This window comes from Aotus nancymaae, unplaced genomic scaffold, assembly GCF_030222135.1.
Source record: "Aotus nancymaae isolate 86718 unplaced genomic scaffold, 86718_ANA_hifiasm-v0.15.2.pri h1tg000016l, whole genome shotgun sequence".
NCBI lineage: Eukaryota > Metazoa > Chordata > Mammalia > Primates > Aotidae > Aotus > Aotus nancymaae.
Window position 1 is genome coordinate 66,305,691 of NW_026988428.1, and position 20,671 is coordinate 66,326,361.

Below are 20,671 nucleotides of genomic sequence, written 5' to 3' on the forward strand. Positions count from 1 at the left end.
ACGGAGTAAGCATGGGAGAGAATTCAGGGGTGGGGAGGGGCAAGGCAAACATTTACTAATAAGAGGGCTTGAGGAGATTTAAAGTCCTTTTTGGGCAGTGGCGGTGGGGGGGAGGATAAAAGAAGACAAAAAGAAACCAAAAACATAAAAATCTTAAATACTTTTTCTGAGCCAAAAGGAGGCCAGTTAGATTTCTATTCACCAACAGAACGTGAACTTGAGCTCTCTCATTGTATGTATAAAGTGCACACCTCGGGTCAGGCACGGTGGCTCATGCCTGTAATCACTGCATGTTGAGAGGCCAAGGCAGGAGGATTGCTTGAGCCCAGGAGTTCGAGACCAGCCTGGGCAACACAGGGAGCCCTCATCTCTACTAAAAATACAAAAAAATAAGACTAGGCACAGTGGCTCATACCTGTAATCCCAGCACTTTGGGAGACAGAGGTGGGCAGATCACCTGAGGTCAGGAGTTCGAGACTAGTCTGACCAACATGGAGAAACCCCGTCTCTATTTAAAAAAATATAAAATTAGCCGGGCGTGGTGTCACATGCCTGTAATCCCAGCTACTCGGGAGGCTCAGGCAGGAGAATTGCTTGAACCCAAGAAGTGGAGGTTGCGGTGAGCTGAGATCACACCATTGCACTCCAGCCTGGGCAACAAGAGTGAAATGCCATCTTAAAAAAATAAAATAAAATAAAATTAGCCAGGTGTCGTGGCACACACCTATAGCCCCAGCTACTTGGGAGGCTGAGGCAGGAGGACCCCTTGAGCCAGGAGTTCAAGGTTGCCATGAACCGTGATAGCGCCACTGCACCACAGCCTGGGCAACAGAATGAGACTCTGTCTCAAAAAAAAAAAAAAGTGCACACCTTTCCTTTCAACCAACCTTGGAGAATATTTTTTACTTTGCATGAGGCTAGATGTTTGAGAGTTGACTGAGACGTAACACCTGTGGAACATGAAGAGATCTGATTATCTGAGAGGGCCAGACCATTCTACCCATTCAGAGAAATTCTGGAAGGGCGTGGCATATGAAGTGTTTTTTGTTTTGTTTTGTTTTGTTTTTTTTCTTTTTTTTTTTTAGGATGGGGTTTCACTGTGTTGGTCAGGCTGGTCTTGAACTCCTGACCTCAGGTGATCCGCCCGCCTTGGCCTCCAAAGTGCTTGGATTACAGGCGTGAGACACAACGCCCGGCCTGTTTTGTTTTTTAACCCAAGAGACCTCTAAAAGCCAGACTAACTGGGTGCAAATCCCAGCTTTGCATTTGCAGCTGAATTGGGAAAGTTACCTCTCTGTGCCTCAGTTTCCTCATTTTTTTTTTTTTTTTTGAGACGAAGTTTCGCTCTTGTTACCCAGGCTGGAGTGCAATGGCGTGATCTCGGCTCACCGCAACCTCCGCCTCCTGGGTTCAGGCAATTCTCCTGCCTCAGCCTCCTGAGTAGCTGGGACTACAGGCACACGCCACCATGCCCAGCTAATTTTTTGTATTTTTAGTAGAGACGGGGTTTCACCATGTTGACCAGGATGGTCTCGATCTCTTGACCTCGTGATCTACCTGCTTCGGCCTCCCAAAGTGCTGGGATTACAGGCGTGAGCCACCGCGCCCGGCCTCCTCATTTGTTAAATGGGAATTGTATCCACCTCATGGGGTTATTGCAAGGATTCAGTAAGTTAGTATTTTAAAGCATTGAGAGCACTGCCTGACACGTTGTCAGCCATCACTGACTAATACTGTTCTTACTGGACTACACCCACCAGTTCCTCACTGAAATACCTTTATGGGATTATACTTTAGTGTCTTGAGCTTTGTGTTTGAGATTGTCCCCGTGGAATAGTATTTCTGTATAAATCCCAAGAAAATAAATCATCTGGGTCCAGGTCCCATTCTCTTTATTTGCATGTGGTTACAATACAAATACACTCGCCATTTTCCTCCCCTTCCAAAACCTTCCCCATACCTAGAAGTCCTACCTAACCCGTTGTTAGCAACTCCCTTTCCGCTCCTCTAGGATGGGGGGAAGGAGATCCTCCCTATAATTTCATCATGCAGGGTCTACCTCAGTCCATGTGAAGTGTGGAACCCCAAAGGGCCTCTGAAACTTTGGGATGAGCACCACGAATCCTTTAGAGGGTCCGGTGACGTCCTTGCAGGTGACCGCGTGGCGGCTCCCTCGGTGCCGTGCTCCGGTGCAGCATGCCATGGTGGGCAGCAGTTGGCATCATGTGCCCTGTCTGTGCCTGAGGCTGAGCAGCCCCGGTGGGTGGGTGGGCCTGCCAGGAGGCCTCAAGTTTGCTCAGGCAGTAGGGAGAGTCCTGTGGAGGGCACAGTATCCAGCCAGTGCCCACCTGCTCTCAGAGGTGTCTGAGCCTCAGTCCCTCAGGGCTCTGCCTCCCCAGGCCCTACCCAGGCCCTCTGTAAATCCCATGTGGGTAGGGCGGCCTCAGGGGAGAAGGTGCCCTTGTGCCTCCCTTCTTCTGTCTTTTCCCAGACACCATCAGTCATGGGTGACAAATTGGGTAACTGTTAGAGGGTGTGGCATCACAGTGCTCTGTCTCCGCCAGGTGCCAAGCCTTGCCGTCTTCCTGGGAGGGTGTAGAGAGCCAGGGAGGGCCAGGGTCGCCCTCTTCGGGAATGGGGTATGGAGGTTCTGGGGTAGCTGGAGGATCTCCAGGGCCCGGTGGTCCCCCCAGTACTGGTCCATTGTAGATGTAGATGTTGCCAGTGATTGTCATAGACCCGCCGGTGACATGAATGCCATTGGTACCTGTGGGAAGGGAGGCAGAGTGTTGAGGAAGGAAGGCCTCTAATTCAGGCCCGCTGCTTCTTGAATTCTCCTTGTCATCTTCTCACCGTCCCCTGCCCCGCCCCCAACCCGGCCAGCCCCTCTCCTGCTTGCTGCTGGTTTCTTGAGCTCTGTGTTCATTTCTCTGCTTCTGGGTTTTCCAGTCTCTTCCCTCTTCTCTAGCTGTGACACTGGCTGGCAGCGGAGTCTCTGTCCCTGTCCCTTTTCATTTTATCTGGCCCACAGTGTCTCCCTCCCAGCCATCCCACCCTCCCCAGCCCTCCCCAGCCCTCCCCAGCCCTCCCCAGCCCTCACCAGCACCCCTCAGCCCTCCCCAGCCCTCCCTAGCCCCCCCCGCCCCCCAGCCCTCCCCAGCCCTCCCCAGCCATCCCTCCCTCCCCAGCCCTCCCCACACTATCTTCTCCCTGCCCCAGGCTCACCATGGGGCACCTGGCCCTGCTCCCCAGGTTCCAACTGTGGCTCCCTGATCTGACCCAGAGGACTCTGCTGTTGCAGCACCCCTTCCTCCAAAGCTGAGTTTGTGGGGAGCCCAGTGGAGACTGGGGAGATGTCTCCAGAGTTGGGCAGCAGTGGCTGTTCCAGGTCAAGGGAGTGTAGATTGGCCTTCGGAGGCTCCCAGCTTCCAGCTGCAGGATTGGACCCCTCTCCCTGCAGGAGACAGACGGAGACCCAAACAATGACAATGACGAGGGCCCCAGACCCACCCTCTCTTTCTTTCGTTCTCTCTCTTTTTCTCTCCTCCCTCCCTCTCTCTTTCTTTCATTATTTCTTGAAGGGGTCTGGCTCTGTTGCTCAGGCTGGAGGGCAGTGGTGTGATCATAGCTCGCTGCAGGTTCACGAACTCTGGGACTCAAGTGATCCTCCAGCCTCAGCCTCCTGAGTAGCTGGGACCGCCAGGTTAACTTTCTTTTTTTTTGAGACAGTCTCACTCTTTTGCTCAGGCCGGAGTGCAGTGGTGCTATCTCAGCTCACTGCAACCTCCGCCTCCCGGGTTCAAGCAATTCTCCTGTCTCAGCCTCCTAAGTAGCTGGGATTACAGGTGCACGCCACCATGCCTGGCTAAGTTTTGTATTTTTAGTAGACATACTAAAAATGGTTCTGCCATGTTGGCCAGGCTGGTCTGGAACTCCTGATCTCATGTGATCCACTTGCCTCAGCCTCCCAAAGTGCTGGGATTACAGGTATGAACCTCCGCGCCCGGCCCTGCTGGCTAAAACTTGAAACAACATTTTGGGTAGAGATGGGGTCTGGCTGTGTTGCCCAGGCCGGCTCATCTTTCTTTAGTTCCCACACCGCACTCTGTGCTTTGGCAACTCATCGTGTGCCTCTGCTCCTCCCTATACCCCCTGTCTCAGGGTCTTTGCACTGGATGCTCCTTCTTCCTGGAGGACGCCCCCTCCAGATAGCCCCATGGCTGGCTCCTTGCTTCTTCAGCTCTCTGCTCAAATATCACCTTCTCAGAGAGGCCTTCACTGTCTACTCTGTCTAAAATGCCCCCACCTTTTGCCACTGTCCCTCACTGACTCCTTCCCTGCTTTATTTAGCAATTATACCCCCGATATATATTTAACTTTATTCTCGCTCCATGGGTATGTAACTCCAGGAAAGAAGCACCATGTTTTGCTCACTGCTGTACCCATAGTGCCTAGGGCAGTGCCTGGCACATGGCATGTTCAGTAAATCATCAGCGGAATGAATGAATGAGTGGGGAGTCAGCCTGCACACTCTTTTCTTGTCTGCTCCCACCTTGTACCCTCATCACCTCTTCCCCTCCTTGCTGCCTTCTCAGCCCTCACCATTACCTCTGGATGCCTCTTGAGCAGCAATCCTGCAATGGAGAACAAAATGAGTGTAGGCTCTCTGGCAGGCCTGAGACCTAGCCTTTCAGCCTCCACACCCCACCCAATGTGTAGCAACTTGACCACTGTCACTCTCATCTCCAGCCTCAGAATAAGCAGCTGGATGGAGATCAGGATGTGTATTTTGGGGGTGGGCATTGGGAGTCTTGAGGGTGTGGAGGGTTGCACTGGGGAAGTTGAATATTCCTCCCTCGGGCTCCCACCGCCACCCCATTCACTGCATCCAACCCCTTCCTACCCAGTTTCCTGCAGAGAGAAGGGTGGCTCTTCCAGATGCAGGCGAAGACGATGGCGAGGAGCAGAAAGAAAGCCAGAGGCATCAGGATGGCCAGCATCAGCATGGTTCCTGCCAGGAAAGCAGACAGGAGGGGTGATGACAGCCCCCAGAAGGGCAGAGGGGAGGAGGAGAAGGAGGAACTTTCCAGATCCCTGGGCAACCCAGACAGAGAAAAGGGAGCAGCTCTTTTCCTTCTAGCCACATTGCAGCTCCTAAAGGCAGAATGAGAGAAACTTCCCTTGGGTTACAGAGAAGGGGAACTAAGTTGGACTTGGGGACCTCTTGGCAGTCAGGAGAGACTGTATCATGGATGGACCTATTTGGGGGTGGTGCTGGTGCCCTCCTGCTCAGAGACCAGGATCGAGCAGGCTTGTGCATGTGGGATGGGAACTTGGGCAGTTGATTTTCAAGGTCTGGAAGTGGGACTGGGAGACAGTAGGGAAGGGCAGGGCTTGGAGTTGTAAACAGACACAGGGTAGAGCCACATTTCTGTGGCCTCAGCCATTGCACAGAGGGGCTGCTGTAGAGGGGCTAGGGTTGCCTTGCTATACCTGTGGGGGTGTTTACAGGGGTGAGAGAGTGGGGAGCCTTGCTTCTGAACTGTGTGTGGTTGCCTGAGAGAGCAGGGTTTGCAAGTTTACCACCCCTTGCTCAGGGCAGGTTCTAGGAGGGGAAGAAAGGAGAGCCTGGAGTTCAGTTTTCCAGCTTTGATCCATAGCAGTGGGTAATTGCTCTTTCTCCGGGTGTCAGTGCTGCCAGCAATAGCATGGAGTCTCCGGTGGCCATCAGCTACACCTGGGCCAGGGTGGGAGGACTTGGACATTTTTATTCCGGCCATTTTGCCCCTTCTAATTCATGTACCTCTTGTAGCCTAAGGGAATGTGGAATGGGAGGCCTGGGGAGAAATTGGACTAGGAGTCTAGACCGTGGTTTCCTGCCAACTGTGTGACTTTTAAGTCATTCATTTCTTTGAGCATCAGTTTTTCATATATAAGAAGCGGTTAGCTTACATACTCTCCAAAATTCCAGCTCTAAAATGCCAGTCGTATTTGATATATAGTTAAAAATTAACAGGGCATGGAAAAATATTTATATTGTGGAATGAAAAAAATCAGGTTACAAACTATTAAAATTACTCTACTTTTAATAAACAACAACAACAAAACCCAGTATGTATAATCATGCATAGAAAAATGTCTGGGAGGTTGGATGCCACAATGTAAAGAGTGGGTATTCTAGGTGGTGGTTCTGCAGGTGAGTTTCAGTTTTGCTTATCCGAAGTTTCTAATTTTCGATAGCGCATGCATTATGACATGGGCTCTGGAGTAAGAAACCCTGAGTGCAGGTTCTAGTAACACCAATGACCACCTGGGTGGGTGATCTTGGGTATGTCACTTAACCTCTTTGAGTCTGTTTCTTCCTTCAGTCCATGAGGATAATAATAGAATCTACTTCATAGTACAGTTAAGAAGATGAAATGAGTTAGTGAATGTAAAGTGGTGACTGAGTGCCCAACACACACAGCAAACCTTCTGCCAATGAGTAATGTTACAGTCCTTAGAAACAACTGTAGTCATCTACTAGGCTAGCAAGCCAATCGATCCACAGGAAAAAGTCAAGAAAGAGTCAAATGGGAATCTTCTGTCTAACAATAATAGTATATAGTCTTCTAAAGAGGCATTTGGTCTAGTAAATGGATTGTGTGATGCTGACACGCGCAGAATGTTGACAATAATGGTTATCATTACATTTCAGTGTGGGATATGTTCCTCGACATAGTATTACAGTATATATAACTTTAAAATTGTGTGTGTGTGTGTGTGTGTGTGTGTAAGTAAACTAGCCTGGGGTGCTCCAATTTTTTCTGTAAGGAACTTTTTTTCTTGCCCCAGTTCTGGGAGGGAAGGGTTCATCTTTTCCCCATTTTTTTTTAAGATGTGGGGCATTAAGGCATGTTCCCAGGCACCTCCCTGTGCCCCTCACCCCTGGTCCCTCACCTGGCATCTCTGGGGGCAGTGGCTCTAATGGATTTCTGCAGCTCGTGTCGGATTGGGCAGTGCCTGGAGCTGTCTCCACCAGACCTCGGTCCTCACACCTGCAGAAGAAAAAGAGATGATGACCTTTTCATGCTCTGGCCCACCAGTGCCCGGACTCCAACGGGTATGCGGAGCTGGAAGTGGCGAGTCGAGCTCACGGTGTCAAGGATGGAGGGTGAGGACTGTTAGCAGCTGAGGCTTCTCAGAGGGTGGAAGGAGCACAGGCAGGGGTGCACTCACCTGGTGTGGGGCTGGCAACGGGCACTGGGGGAGGAGGTGTTCTGGAAGTGTCCTGCCTTGCAGGGGATGCAGTGGTTGTTACCCTTACCAACTTCATCTGGCAAGAGAAAGGCAGGACAGCCAGGGTGAATGGGCAAAAGGGAGGAGCCCTTTGCCCACTGTGAATTTCCTTTAAGCCCCGGGATGGCCTCCTCCTTGCCCATCTGCCCCATTCTGTAGCTCTCACCTTTCCCAAGCTCTGCTTTGCCGCCTATCACTTTGCCCAAACTTCCCAGTACTGAGAGGAACCCCCTCGTGTGCCCCTTGCACCTGCCCCAGTTCCAGTCCCTCCAGACCCCTTCTGTGATCCTCTGCATGGAATGAGAAGAGGAATTTTAAACCAAGGAGAACTACCTAGGCGGTCACCGTGGACACTACCATATTCCCTGCTCCTACTCGAGATCCCTGGCAACCAGCCTCCTTTTCACATCCAGCCCTCAGTGACCTCTGACCTTTGAGCTCGGCTTCAGTGCCAGGAGGGCAGTCAGAAAGTAGCTCGCAGTGTGTACACTCGGAGGCCTCGGCAGCGCAGAACATTCCCGGCTGGCAGCGGCACTGGGTCTTCCGTTTGCTTGTGCAGGGGGCAATCTCCTCGAGGCCCATCACTGGTGGGGAGAGGGGAGGGCTCAGGGAGGGGCTGAGATCCAGGGGATCCAGCCTCCCCCCCAACCAGGCACATCCTCACTCACCTGGGTCACAGGGGCGGCACAGCTGGCAGATGGTCAGGTAGTTCCAGTACTCATTGTAGGAATTTTCAGCACATGTGGCACAAACTGTGTCGCGGCTGCGGCTGCATTTAGCTGAGACATAGGTGCCTAGAATGTGAGTGGGGCAGTGGAGCCTCAGGAGACAGGGCTGCACCCTCACCTCCGCTGCCTGTGGTGTGACCCCGGCCTGTCCCTCGGCCTCTCTGGCCCCCCATCATCCTGCCTGTGGCCCTCTGGCTCCCTCTCAGACAGGTAAGAAAAGAGGAGGCCCAGTGGGGAGGGCCAGTCCCAGCTCCTGCAGGTGATGTCCAGGGTGTCCCACGCTCGTCTCCAGCAGCCATTTTTCCTAGGGGGACAGTGCTCACCGTCCCTTTAAGGCCACAAGGGGGCTGGAGCCACCCCCCCCACCCCCGTGACCCACCTCCGAGGCCCAGCTCTGTCCGGCCACTGCCTCTCACCTGGCGGGCAGCGGGAGCAGCAGATGCGGTGCCTGAGCTCGTAGTATTCCTTTTCCTGGTCCCTGCAGGTCTGGTTGTCCGACCCATATGGAGGCACCTTCAAAGGGAGATGGAGAAGAGGAGACAAAAGTTAGGGGTCAGCTTGGGAGGGCAGAGGGAATGAAGCGAGGGCTGCCTAGATCCCTCTTCCCCACCCTCTTCCACCCCTGCCAGGTCCCCTTCCTCACCACCTGGGGCTGGGATACTGCCAGGAGCCCAACGAGGCCCAGCACCAGAGGCCCCCAGGCCAGGCCGCGGGCAGAGGTGGCCCAAGGCAGGCGCATGGCGGCCACTCGGCCAGCCGGCCAGCAGCGAGGGGGCCTGGGAGGAAGGCAGGAGGCCCGACGCCCTGGGCAGCGGTGGCGGCAGCTGCCGGAGCCCAGAGCCTGGGACGGGACTCAGGGCCGATGTGCCCCGCGGGGCCGGGAGCGGCCAGGCCGGGCCTCCAGGGCTCCCACGGCGGAGCTCAGGAAGTGGGAGTGCAGGAAGCTGGCTGCGGGGCGGGGACAGGGAGCGCTGGGAGCCGGGCCGCCCTGTCGCAATCGCAGCCAAGGGAAGAGGAACAGGCTTGTCTGCCTCGATGCAGGGCGGGAGGGGTGGCCGGGAAAGCACGTGAGGGCCGCGGGGCCGGAACCGGCCTCCTCCCTTCTTAGGAAGCCTGATCTGGAGAGCGGGCTGAGGACAGCCCGGGCTCAGCGAGGGAAGGGCGGCGGGTCCCGGGGTCAGCCCTTGGACAAGCCTCGCAGGGGAAGCAGAGGGAGTTCCAGAGTGCACAGGGGACAGCTGGGTGTGGTATCTGGAAAGTGAGGGGCTGGGGCCAGGGCAGGATAGGCATGGAGAGGGCAGGGCACAGGGACTGCCAGGCTGAGGCCGCAGAAGCAGCTCTGAGACCCAAGAGAACCGGCTGGCAGACGCCCGGGTTCCTGCCCTGCTGTGGGACTTTTTCAGACAAATTACAAGGGACTAGCAAGTCAGCCAGCCCCCTACACTACCCACCCAGCCGAATCCACACAGGAGTAGGCACAGGTCACCTAGGAGACCGCTGAGAGCTGTGCAGCCAGCCCTGCTCCTTGTCCAAAGCTGGGAGCCCACCCAGTCCAGCCCCCTCCCCTTTAGCATGGAGAGAGAGGCCAAGGGTGACACATAAGGGGACCGGGGTTCCAGGGTAGCTTAGTCTGGTTCCTGTCCCCTTTCTTTCCCTCACCCCTTAGCAGCCCGCCCACCCGTGGAGCTACTTGCAGCTGCCCCCTTTTACACGTGGCTCTCTGGTCCCCAAGTTTCTGTCTTCCTAACTCCCACCTGCCCTTGAGGCTTCACGAGGCTCTGGTTGGGGGGTGTCCTCTGCCCTAGGTTACGCTTTCTGTGCCCTGCTGTCTTATCTGCCTCCCACCAGGCTGTGAGTGCCGCAGTGGCCCAGACTGAATCTTCAAGGCTATGTTCCCCATGCATAGCAGAGTCTGGCACATACCATGTGCCCAATACGTATTTATGGAATAAACAGGTGATGGCCACATCACAGAGCCAGTCCACGGCAGAGCCAGCTACAATCTGAGTCTCCTGATGTCTAGGTCCCAGTTCATTCCAGCAGTCTTGCCACCTCCTTGTGTCTCAGGGGTGTCTCCCTTGGGATGAGGGGCTAGATTCTCTTGAGATAGGTCACTTGGGCACCGTCTCCCTCCCTGAAGGACTCTGTTCAGCACTCATCCTTACACTGGTCTGTCTAATTTTGGGTCTGATGTCTGGACAGGCTCTGGGTGCAGGTAATGGGAAGTGTGCATGGGGAGGAGAGGTCACAAAAGAGTGAAAGGACCTGCCTAGGCGGTAGGCATTTCACTTGGTGAGGCTCTCTCCCCCCAGCTGGTGCAGGCGGCTCTCTGTACAGATGGGCCATGGATGGCTGGAAAGGGCAGGAGTATCAGAGCATCCTGGGGCTGCTGCTTCTTCCAGGCCCCTCGTGCTGGGGGTTGGATGAGACTCCCTACTGAGCTCTTAAATTCATAAAGGAATGTGTGTATGGTGACCCTAGGTCCTTTTTTCTCTCTCTTCTTTTTACTTTTTACTGTGGAAATTTCACACCCAAGATAATATATCAAAAGAAAAAAAGTAATATTGCGAGTCTCCCATATACTCCCTACCCAGCTTCCACTCATGGTCAGTTTCATTTATTCTGTATACCCCCTCCCCCACTAACACACACAATCTTCTAATCCCTCGTGATTATTTTGAAGTAAATCCCAGACGTCGTATCATTTCATTTGAAAATATCTCAGGATTGCCGGGAGAGGTGGCTCACATCTGTAATCCCAGCACTTTGGGAGGCTGAGGCAGGCAGATCACCTGAGGTCAGGAGTTCGAGACCAGCCTGGGCAACATGGTGAAACCCCAACTCTACTAAAAATACAAAATTAGCTGGGTGTGGTGGTGCATGCCTGTGATCCCAGCTACTCGGGAAGCTGAGACAGGAGAATTGCTTGAATCCGGGAGACGGAGAGTGCAGTGAGCCAAGGTTACACCATTACACTCCAGCCTGGGCAACAAGAGCGAAACTCCGCCTCAAAAAAAAAAGAAAATATTTTAGGATTTTACTCTAAAAGACGGGGACTCCTTTTCTTTCTTTCTTTTTTTCCCCACCCTGTCTTACAGTGCTGAGACCCTGCCTTTTAATCGAGGTATAACATATAATACAATGAAGCACATAAAGCACACTGATCTCACAGATATGGCTCGGAGAATTTTCACTTTTGTGTATTCTTGCATATCCCCCAACTGTTCCAGAACGTTTCTTGTACTACAAAAGGTCGCTGCGTGCCCTTCCCAGTCAAAGCTTCCTGCTTCACAGATAACCACTATGTGAGACCCCTTTTAACCCCAGCTGGCTGGACTGTATCCTTCTTTCTGCTGCCAGCCCCAAGCTGGCACTTCAGCCCTCGGGGACTCTCTACCCCCTAAGGAAAGAGCCCTGAGATCTGGGTTTTGATTTTGGCCACATCACTTTATCTCTGTGCGCCTCTTTATTGTGCCAGTCAGCTGCTGGTTCACTTGCAGACCTGTGAGATGGAGGTGGGTAGGAGGAGAGAAGCAGCCAGGCTATTCCTCCTCTCTCTGCTTTCTGGCTTCACCTGCAGTTGGTTGCCTTCCTCCCTTCCCTCCTACCATAATCCCATCTCCTACCAGTTCCACACTATTTAGTTCCTGCCACATGGCTCCAAAGGCTTCCTGGTCTTTGATCGCTCCATCACCTTACCATCTTTCCAGGCCTAGAGATGGTAGCTGCTTCCTGCTTTGCTGTTTTCTGAGCTGCCTCCCATAGCGCTTCCATCACCTATGTACCAGTTAGTTTCCTGTGTTAAATTCCTGTTTGTTTGTTTTTTTGGTTGGGGGAAACGGAGTTTCACTCTTGTTACCAGGCTGGAGTGCAATGGTACAATCTCGGCTCATCGAAACCTCCACTTCCCAGGTTCAAACGAGTCTCCTGCCTCAGCCTCCCGAGTAGCTGGGATTACAGGCATGTGACAATACACCCGGCTAATTTTGTATTTTTAGTAGAGACAGGGTTTCTCCATGTTGGTCAGGCTGGTCTCGAACTCCCGACCTCAGGTGATTGGCCTGCCTTGGCCTCCCAAAGTACTGGGATTGCAGGCGTTAGCCACTGCGCCCGGCCTAAATTCCTGCTGTTTGAAAGACTTAGAGTGTTTCTTGTTTCCCAGCTGGATCATGAAAGACAAATCTTACCAATAAATGGCTACTATAAATCCCAGCCTTCCCCAGGAGGATAAAGGGAGGCTCACAGGGGTGAGAAGTCCATGCGCTCACGTGGGCAGGGCATTGTCTTTGCTTCTTTCTTTTTGTGTTCTTCACCAGTCTCCCTGAGGCTGATTTCCACTGGGCAACAACAGATCCAGGCTGAGTGCCCCAGGACTCCTAGAAGATGTATGAGGGTGGGGCTCCTCTCCCAGGCCTTCTTCAGAGGGAGCTGCTGAGAGAGCCTTCTTCCTGCAGGCCCACGAGGCATCCAGAAAGGGGGTTGGTGGAAATGGATTCTTTGTCTTTTTTTATTTTTTCAGTCTCACAGTCTGTCGCTCAGGCTGGAGTGCAATGGTTCAATCTTGGCTCACTACAACCCCTGCCTCCCAGGTTCAAGCGATTCTCCTGGACTCACCTTCCCCAGTTAAGTAGCTGGGACTACAGGCATGCACCAACAGGCCCGGCTAATTTTTGTATTTTTAGTAGAGATGGTGTTTTGTCATGTTGGCCAGGCTGTTTTTGAATTCCTGGTCTCAAGTCATTCGCCTACCTCAGCCTCCCAAAGTGCAAAGGACTCACAGGTGTGAGTCACTGCACCCGGCCAGGAATGGATTCTTCTAAATACTCTTTCTTTGTCTCTTCTTTCCCACTCTGCTTTTAGCTGATGAGTGCTCTTGGAAAGGGTCTGGCAAACACCCAGAAGTGCGTAACTGATGAGGGTTGTCCTTCTCCAGAGTGTTTGCATTTTCAGTGGTGACAATGCCTTAACCCAGTCTTTTCAGCGGGGGTGACTTTGCCCCCCAGAAGTCACTTGGCAATATTTGGAGATGGTTTTGGTCACGACGACTCAGGAGGAAGTGCTACTGGCATCTAATAGATGGAAGCCAGGGATGCTGCTAAACATGCTGCGATGCACAGAATTGTAGATAGGACAGAATCATCCTGTCCCACCACAGAGAATGATACAGCTGAAAATGTCGATAGTGCCAAGGTTGGTAAACCCTGTCTTTTTTTTTTGAGACAGAGTCTCACTCTTTCACCAGGTACCAGGCTGGAGTGCAGTGGCATCATCTCGGCTCACTGCAACCTCCGCCTCCTGGGTTCAAGCAATTCTCCTGCCTCAGTCTCCCGAGTAGCTGGGATTACAGGCACGCACCACCACGCCCGGCTAATTTTTTGTGTTTTTAGTAGAGATGGGGTTTCACCATGTTAGCCAGGATGGTCTTGATCTCTTGACCTCATGATCCACTGGCCTCGGCCTCCCAAAGTGCTGGGATTACAGGCATGAGCCACCTCACCCGGCCAACCCTGTCTTAACTCAAAGTGATAAACTTCTAATAGTGAGCTTCTAAGTAAACTGCCAGGGCACTAGACGAAGAGTGGCATTTTTCTGGTCCATCATTTTAGATGAAAGAGAAATCTGAGGCTGGGCGTGGTGGTTCACACCTTTGGGAGGTGGAGGTGGGCGGATCACGAGGTCAAGAGATCAAGACCATCCTGGCTAACATGGTGAAACCCCGTCTCCACTAAAAACACAAAAATTAGCTGGGTGTGGTGGCTTGTGCCTGTAGTCCTAGTTACTTAGGAGGCTGAGGCAGGAGAATTGCTTGAACCCGGGAGGTGGAGGTTGCAGTGAGCCGAGATCACACCACTGAACTCCAACCTGGCAATAGATCAAGACTCCGTCTCAAAAAACAAAACAAAACAAAACAAAAACAGAAATCTGTATACATAAGGGCAGCTAAAAGGACTGCTGCCTTCCACAGTGAGCAGCCCAGTGTGGAGTGGTTAATGGCTCCAAGTGGTAAGAATAAAGAGTTGCATTTAACTAAGTAACTGATTATCATCCTGGAAAGGATAGAAGTGAAAAGGGAAACGTGAAGAAAATTTAGATAAATTAATAGACCACAAATAAATGGGTTGTCAGAGGAAGTTAGGATGGTTGAAGTTTTGCAGATGCTTTCTCATAGCGTATCCCGCTCTGTCAAAGATAAACCTTGAGTCTTACCCAAGAAGGTAGTTCTGCTGTCTTCCGCAGAGTGGGTCAGCAGTGACCACTAGATGCTAAGCTCACCAAGATCAATACGCCTGGTCCCTCTCCTTGCATATGTACAAACACACATACATCAGGATAATAGTAAATAAGTGCAGAGATAGGCTCTCCCTAGGCGGGTGGAGGGAAGGGTGATGACTTCTGTCATCTCCTGTCCGCGGAGAACAAGAGTCAGGAAGACCCTTCGCACTCATAACCCTCATCCCACAGCAGCCCTCTGGTTTCACTTCTCTCTCTGCAGCCATGCACATTTTTTGGCCATGCCACAGGGTTAGAGGATGGCTAGTGTTGGGAGGGGAAGGCAACCCTAGGTTGACAGGAAGGGCTGGGGCTCTGGGGGAATCTGGAGTGGTCCTGGGAAGGCAAGGGGTCCTTCCAAGACAGAGTCTACAAAGCTCTTGATTTCTTTCTTTTATTTTTTAGAAGGAGTCTTGCTCTGTCACCCAGGCTGAAGTGCAATCATGCTATTTCAGCTCACTGCAACTTCTACCTCCTGGGTTCAAGCAATTCTCCTGCCTCAGCCTCCCTGACTAATTCTTGCATTTTTAGTACAGACAGGGTTTCACCATGTTGGCCAGGTTAGTCCTGAACTCCTGACCTCAGGTGATCCACCCGCCTCGGCCTCCCAAAGTGTTGGGATTACAGGCGTGAGCCACTGTGCTCAGCCTTGGCTTCTTATAGAACAAAACCGCACTTCCCTCAAAGTCAGAGAAAGAGAACTGAGCTTTGAAAGGAGTGGCCTAGTTCTCAATCTGGCCCCACCCCTGACTCCTGGATGACTTTGGCCAAGTCACTTTGCTTCTGTGGGCCTCAGTCCCCTCATGCGTGAAGCAGGGGGCTAGATGAAGGGTCAGCTGGAAAAAGTCTTTGTGCCCATCTGGGCTGCCTTACCCACCCCTTCTTGCTCTTTCGTTTTCTCAGGTAAGACCACCGAGGCTCAGAGAGGTCAAGTGCCTTTCTCAAAATCACATAGTTTAAAAGCAAAAATAAGGGCTGAATATGGTGGTTTACACTTGTAATCGTAGCACTTTGGAAGGCTGAGGCAGGAGGACCACTTGAGCCCAGGAGCTGGAGGCTGCAGTGAGGCATGATCCTCCAGCCTGGAGGACAGCAGCATGATACTGTCTTTAGTTAACCACTTTTTTTTTTTTCCAATAGAGACAGGGTTTCTCCATGTTGGCCAGGCTGGTCTCGAACTCCTCACCTCAGATGATCCACCTGCCTCGGCCTCCCAAAGTGCTGAGATTACAGGCATGAGCCACCATGCCTGGCTTGATACTGTCTTTAAAATAAATAAGTAAATAAAAGCAAAAATGGAAGTTGTAGAAAAATAGTGATATTCTTATCGAGGTTCTTAAAAGCACCTCCCTGGCTTTTCTATTTGCCTCTTATAAAAAAAGAACTATATATTTTGTTTTTTAAAAATAAATGTAAGTTGGCCAGGTGTGGTGGCTCATGCCTGTAATCCCAGCACTTTTGGAGGCCGAGGCAGGTGGATCACGAGGTCAGGAGTTCAAGACCAAACTGGCCAACATGGTGAAATCCTGTCTCTACTAAAAAATAAAAAATTAGCTGGGCATGGTGGCTCACGCCTGTAATCCCAGCTACTTGGGAGGCTGAGGTAGGAGAATCGCTTGAACCGGGACCCAGGAGGCGGAGGTTGCAGTGAGCTGAGATCTTGCCACTGCACTCCAGCCTGGGATACAGAGCGAGACTCCATTTCTTTTTTTTTTTTTTTTTAAGGAGGAAGAAAAAAGAGAAAGAGAGAGAGAAAATGGGGAGGTGGAAAAAGGAAGAGAAAGAGAGAGAGAGAATGGGGAGGAGGAAAAAGGAAAAGAAAGAGGGAGAGAGAATGGGAGTGTTGCTTTCTTGCCCAGGCTAGAACGCAATTTAGTAATGGTTATTAAAAACCTCTCTTATAATGATAATTATACTTAATGATGTAATCAGGAAGGAATAAGGGAAGAAGATAACAAACAAACAGCCAACCAATATTTCATTTAAACCTATGAAATGCTATGCGATTACTCAGGAGTGATTTACTTCCAATTATATAGTCACTTTTCTAATAGGTGTGAGGTGGTAATGTATGTTTTGTGTATTTGAAGTGGAGAGTTCTATAAATGTTTATTAAGTTTACTTGTTCTGGGTCTGAGTTCAAGTCCTGGATGTCCTTGTTAAGTTTCTATCTCGTTGATTTATAGAATTGTTAGCTCTTCTTGTTACATTGATCCTTTTACCATTATGTAATGTCCTTCTTTGCCTCTTTTGATCTTTGTTGCTTTAAAGTCTACTTTATCAGAGGAGAGAATTGCATCTCCTGCTTTTTATTAGTTTATTTTTACTCTCTGGTTGGTTGGTAAATCTTCCTCCTTCTCTCTGAGTCTTTGTGTATTGTTGCATGTTAGATGGGTCTGGATGCAGCATACCGATGGGTTTTGGCTTTTTATCCAATTAAAATATATATGTTTAATACTGGCGTTTGATGCTAGCTGGCTGTTTTGCCCATTAGTTGATGTAAATTTTTCATTATGTTAATGTTCTTTGCTTTTTGATATATTTTTGGAAAGGCTGATATTGGTTGTTCCTTTATATGTATAGTGCTTCTTTCAGAAGCTCTTGTAAAGCAGGCCTGGTGGTGGTGAACTCTCTAAGTACTTGTTTGTTCGCAAAAGATTTAATTTTTCCTTCGCTCATAAAGCTTAGTTTGGCTGGATAGGAAATTCTGGGTTGAAAGTTCTTTTCTTTAAGGATGTTAAATATTGGTCCCCACTCTTTTCTGGCTTGTAGGGTTTCTGCTGAAAGATCTGCTGTAAGTCTGATAGATTTCCCTTTATGGGTAACCTGACCTTTCTCTCTGGCTGCCCTTAGTATTTTCTCCTTCATTTCAACCCTAATAAATCTGGCGATTATGTGCCTTGGGGTTGGTCTTCTTGAAGAATATCTTTGTGGTGTTCTCTGTATTACCTGGAGTTGAATATTACCCTGCCTTGCCAGGTTGGGAAAGTTTTCCTGAATGATATCCTGAAGAGTATTTTCCAACTTGGATTCATTCTCTTCATCACATTCAGGTACACCTATCAAACGTAGATTAGGTCTTTTCACATAGTCCCATATTTCCTGGAGACTTTGCTCGTTCCTTTTCATCCTTTTTTCTCCATTCTTGTCTTCTCGTTTCATTTCACTGAGCTGGTTCTCAACTTCTGATATCCTTTCTTCTGCTTGATCAATTTGACTCTTTAAACTTGTGCATGCTTCGTGAAGTTCTCGTGTTGTGTTTTTCAGCTCCATCAATTCACTTATATTCTTCTCTATCTTGTCCATTCTCGTTAACATTTCGTCAAACCTTTTTTCAAGGTTCTTAGTTTCTTTGCATTGGGTTAAAACAAGTTCTTTTAATTCACAGAAGTTTCTTATCACCCACGTTTTGAAGCCTGCTTCTGTTATTGGAATACACGTGTAATCTCCCCCTCCCTCGGGGGAGGGAAAGGAAGGGGACAAAGGGAAGCTTTTATTGTTCTATATACTTCTATATTGCTGGAAAATTGTATTGTGACAAAACATATTTGTGGATTATTTGTACACTTTAAAAGAGCATCGTTAAAATGGACTTCTGACCAAAGTGCAGGTCTCAGATGTCTATTTTCCTCACAACACCAAGCTGCTCTAGCCCATTCCGGGTCTAGAATACTGCAGTGCTAGGCCATTGCCGCTCCCATACCTGGCAGGACATGGCAGGGTCACCGCCCTCTGGCTCAGCCCAGACCAGGCATTGCAATTCTTCTCACAGAGCCCTTGATACAAAAACTGTTTGCCATGCTGCCTTAAGCCAGTGGTTGGATTTCAGGCTCGAGCTAGCAAATAGAAAAGGCAGGGAGGTGCTTTTCAGAACCTTTGAGATCAAACAGCCAGGGTGCTGAGCACTGTGTTTGCAGGGAGGACCATGGCCAATGTAACAGCCTGGTTCAAGGGACACTGGAGTTTCTAGGGGTATCTGGGATCTTTGGGGCAGTGGGGACAGTGCAGAGAGCTTTTCACAGAGTCAAGGAGATAACCCAGCACCCAGAGAGCAGATGAATCCATGGGCTCTGTGCGGGAGTGAGGGGGGCCTTCCCGGCTTTCACATCCAGGTGCACGGGAGCCCCCGATCCCCCGTGAGTCTGTCTCAGAAGTAAATGGCAAAAGCGCTAAGGAGACAACCCCAGAGGAGGAAGAGAATTCTGAATTATTTATAGCTCTGTTGTTATTTTGTTTTTTAACCTCAGAAAACTGGTTTATCCTTGGGAAGAGTTAGTTTCTTCATCAGGACAATGAAGAAAAATCCAGCCATCCCTTCCTAGGGGAGGTATCATGAGTGGTATCAAGGTAAAAGGGGACCTGGTTTGGAATCCTGGCTGATACCAGCTCTCACTTTAAGAAGTTGCAAGGGATGGCCACAAGACAGGAAGTCACAGACCAGGCTGGAACCTGAGCCTGGCAAACTGCTTTTTCTCTCCTTTGTCTGGTAAACTCCTTGCTCTTCAAGATTCAGGGCCGGGCGCAGTGGCTTATTCCTGTAATTCCAGCACTTTGGGAGGCCAAGATGAGCAGATCACAAGGTCAAGAGATCAAGACCATCCAGGCCAACATGGTGAAACCCTGTTTCTACTGAAAAATACAAAAAGTAGCTGGGTGTGGTGGCCTGCACCTGTAGTCCCAGCTACTCGGGAAGCTGAGGCAGGAGAATGGCTTGAACCCGGGAGGAGGAGGTTGCAGCGAGCCAAGATCATGCCACTGCACTCCAGCCTGGTGACAGAGCAAGACTCTGTCTCAAAAAGAAAAAAAAACAACAAATAGATTCAGCAGAGATGACACCTTCTCTGGGAAGGTTTCCTGAGTCTCCTGCAGTGAGCTCCCCTGTCTCCCTCCCTAGGCTCCCCCAGCCCTTGGTTCTTATCTCTTAGCTCTTATCTCTGAGAAATCTGAGACCTGCACTTTGGTTAGAAGTTTATTTTAAAAATGATCTTTTAAAATGTGTACATAGGAACCTTATCTTATGATATTGCAGCTACCTATTTGCAGGCCTAAGTCCCCCCCAAGTCTGTATCAGTGCTCAGGCTGGGCCTTTGTCTGCAGGCTTGCGGAGGGAGGCAGGCCAGGCCAGTGACCACATTCCTGCACTCTGGGCTGCCTCTGGTGGGGCCCTCGAGGGAGCCGCAGCCCTCCCCATTGTGTGCAGGGCCTGGGCTGTGTGGGTGGCTCTCCCAAGTCTCCTCCAGCCCTCTTTTTGGGCCTGATTCTCTGACCCTTCCCTCTCTCCTTGCTCACCACTTGGCACTCCACTCCTTATCCTTTTGCTGCATTAGGTTTAGAAAGAGATTTTGGAGAAAAATATAGCCCCTACCGATGAGTTTCTCCTCCTTTCAGGGCCTGTGCAGGCTTGTGCCATGCCCACCCTCTTCCTCCCTGGCAGCCGGCATTGGCCACATCCTCCCTGCACCTCGTCTGCTTTCCCTGCCTCTCCCTGGGCTCCGGGTCTGTGCCCACAGTGTCCTGCCTGGCCCTCGCGCTGCCTCTGGGTGCCCACATTCCTGCAACCCCGTGACCACAACAGGGGCCATTACACATTCCTGGCCTGGCAGCCAATGGTGTAAAAAAGAACAGAGTGTCCTAGGGCCCTGCCCCACCCCCAGCCTTACCTGGGCCCCTCCCTGGGTCTGGACAAGGTTGGAGGGGGTGGTGAGGAATCAGCAGGAAAGAGGATGGACCAGGTGGAGGCAGATGCACCCCACCTGAGTGAGCTGGCAGGAGACTTACAGAGACCTCTTTTCTCTTCTTTCCAGGGCCTGGGGGTGAGGCTGACCTGCGGGTGCCCTTGGAGGGTTTCCCACTTGCAGAGACTCTAGCTCCTGGAAACACACTTAGGACTCCCCCCTTGCTCTCCTGCCTGGAGAGAGGCTCCCTTTGGGGCCGATTCCTTCTCTTTGTGGCCCCCTCTCCACCTCTACTCACTCGGTGCCCCTCGTCCATCCCTGTCTCTCCGTCCTTCGTTGTCCGCTGTCCCTCTCTATTATCTCCCTTTTTCTGTCCTCCCGTCCTCCGGGTTCCCCATCCAGGCCCTCTCAACCTGGCTGGCCCCTTCTCTTTGTGTTGCCCTCCAGGCTGTGGGCTTGGGATCCTTCTACTTATTCAGATCTTTGCCCTTCACCCTCCACTCTGTCCCCCAGCCTCCTTGCCTATCAGCTCTGAATCAAAGCCCCTGCCCAGAGTCCGCCTTCTCAGGTCCAGTACTCTGGGTTCACCTGCCCTCTGGAGCCCTCCTCCCTTCGGAAAACTCCCGGCTCTGACTCCTACTCAGCCCCTCCCCACGTCCTGCTCACCTTTAATTGAGATGCTAATGAGGCTCCTGTCGCTTCCATCCCTGGCCGGCAGGC

General features: G+C 51.1%; 2 protein-coding genes across 5 annotated transcripts in view; one reads left to right on the forward strand and one right to left on the reverse strand.

Moving 5' to 3' along the window:
* Positions 1–1,875: 1,875 nt before the first annotated feature.
* Positions 1,876–20,671, reverse strand: LTBR (lymphotoxin beta receptor). Of its 4 annotated transcripts, none has more exons than XM_012455931.3 (10): positions 20,618–20,671; positions 8,423–8,519; positions 7,947–8,072; positions 7,710–7,862; positions 7,219–7,315; positions 6,940–7,037; positions 4,904–5,011; positions 4,609–4,634; positions 3,226–3,454; positions 1,876–2,767 (listed from the first exon to the last, which is right to left on the reverse strand). In XM_012455931.3, exons 1-10 carry the CDS (start codon positions 20,654–20,656, stop codon positions 2,502–2,504), a joined length of 1,239 nt encoding a protein of 412 aa, XP_012311354.1. In that variant the 5' UTR covers positions 20,657–20,671; the 3' UTR covers positions 1,876–2,501. The 4 variants fall into 4 exon arrangements, with proteins under 4 accessions (XP_012311354.1, XP_012311352.1, XP_012311353.1 ...); XM_012455929.2 differs by lacking the exon at positions 20,618–20,671 and adding an exon at positions 8,650–8,942; XM_012455930.2 differs by lacking the exon at positions 20,618–20,671 and adding an exon at positions 8,650–8,745 and having other exon boundaries at positions 7,947–8,057.
* The window catches only part of SCNN1A (sodium channel epithelial 1 subunit alpha), a 32,456-nt gene continuing 31,756 nt past the window's right edge, over positions 19,972–20,671 (forward strand). The window contains exon 1 of the mRNA XM_012455926.3: positions 19,972–20,089. Coding sequence (XP_012311349.2) covers positions 20,000–20,089 — 90 coding nt within the window. The 5' untranslated portion in view covers positions 19,972–19,999. The remainder of the gene's footprint in view (positions 20,090–20,671) is intronic.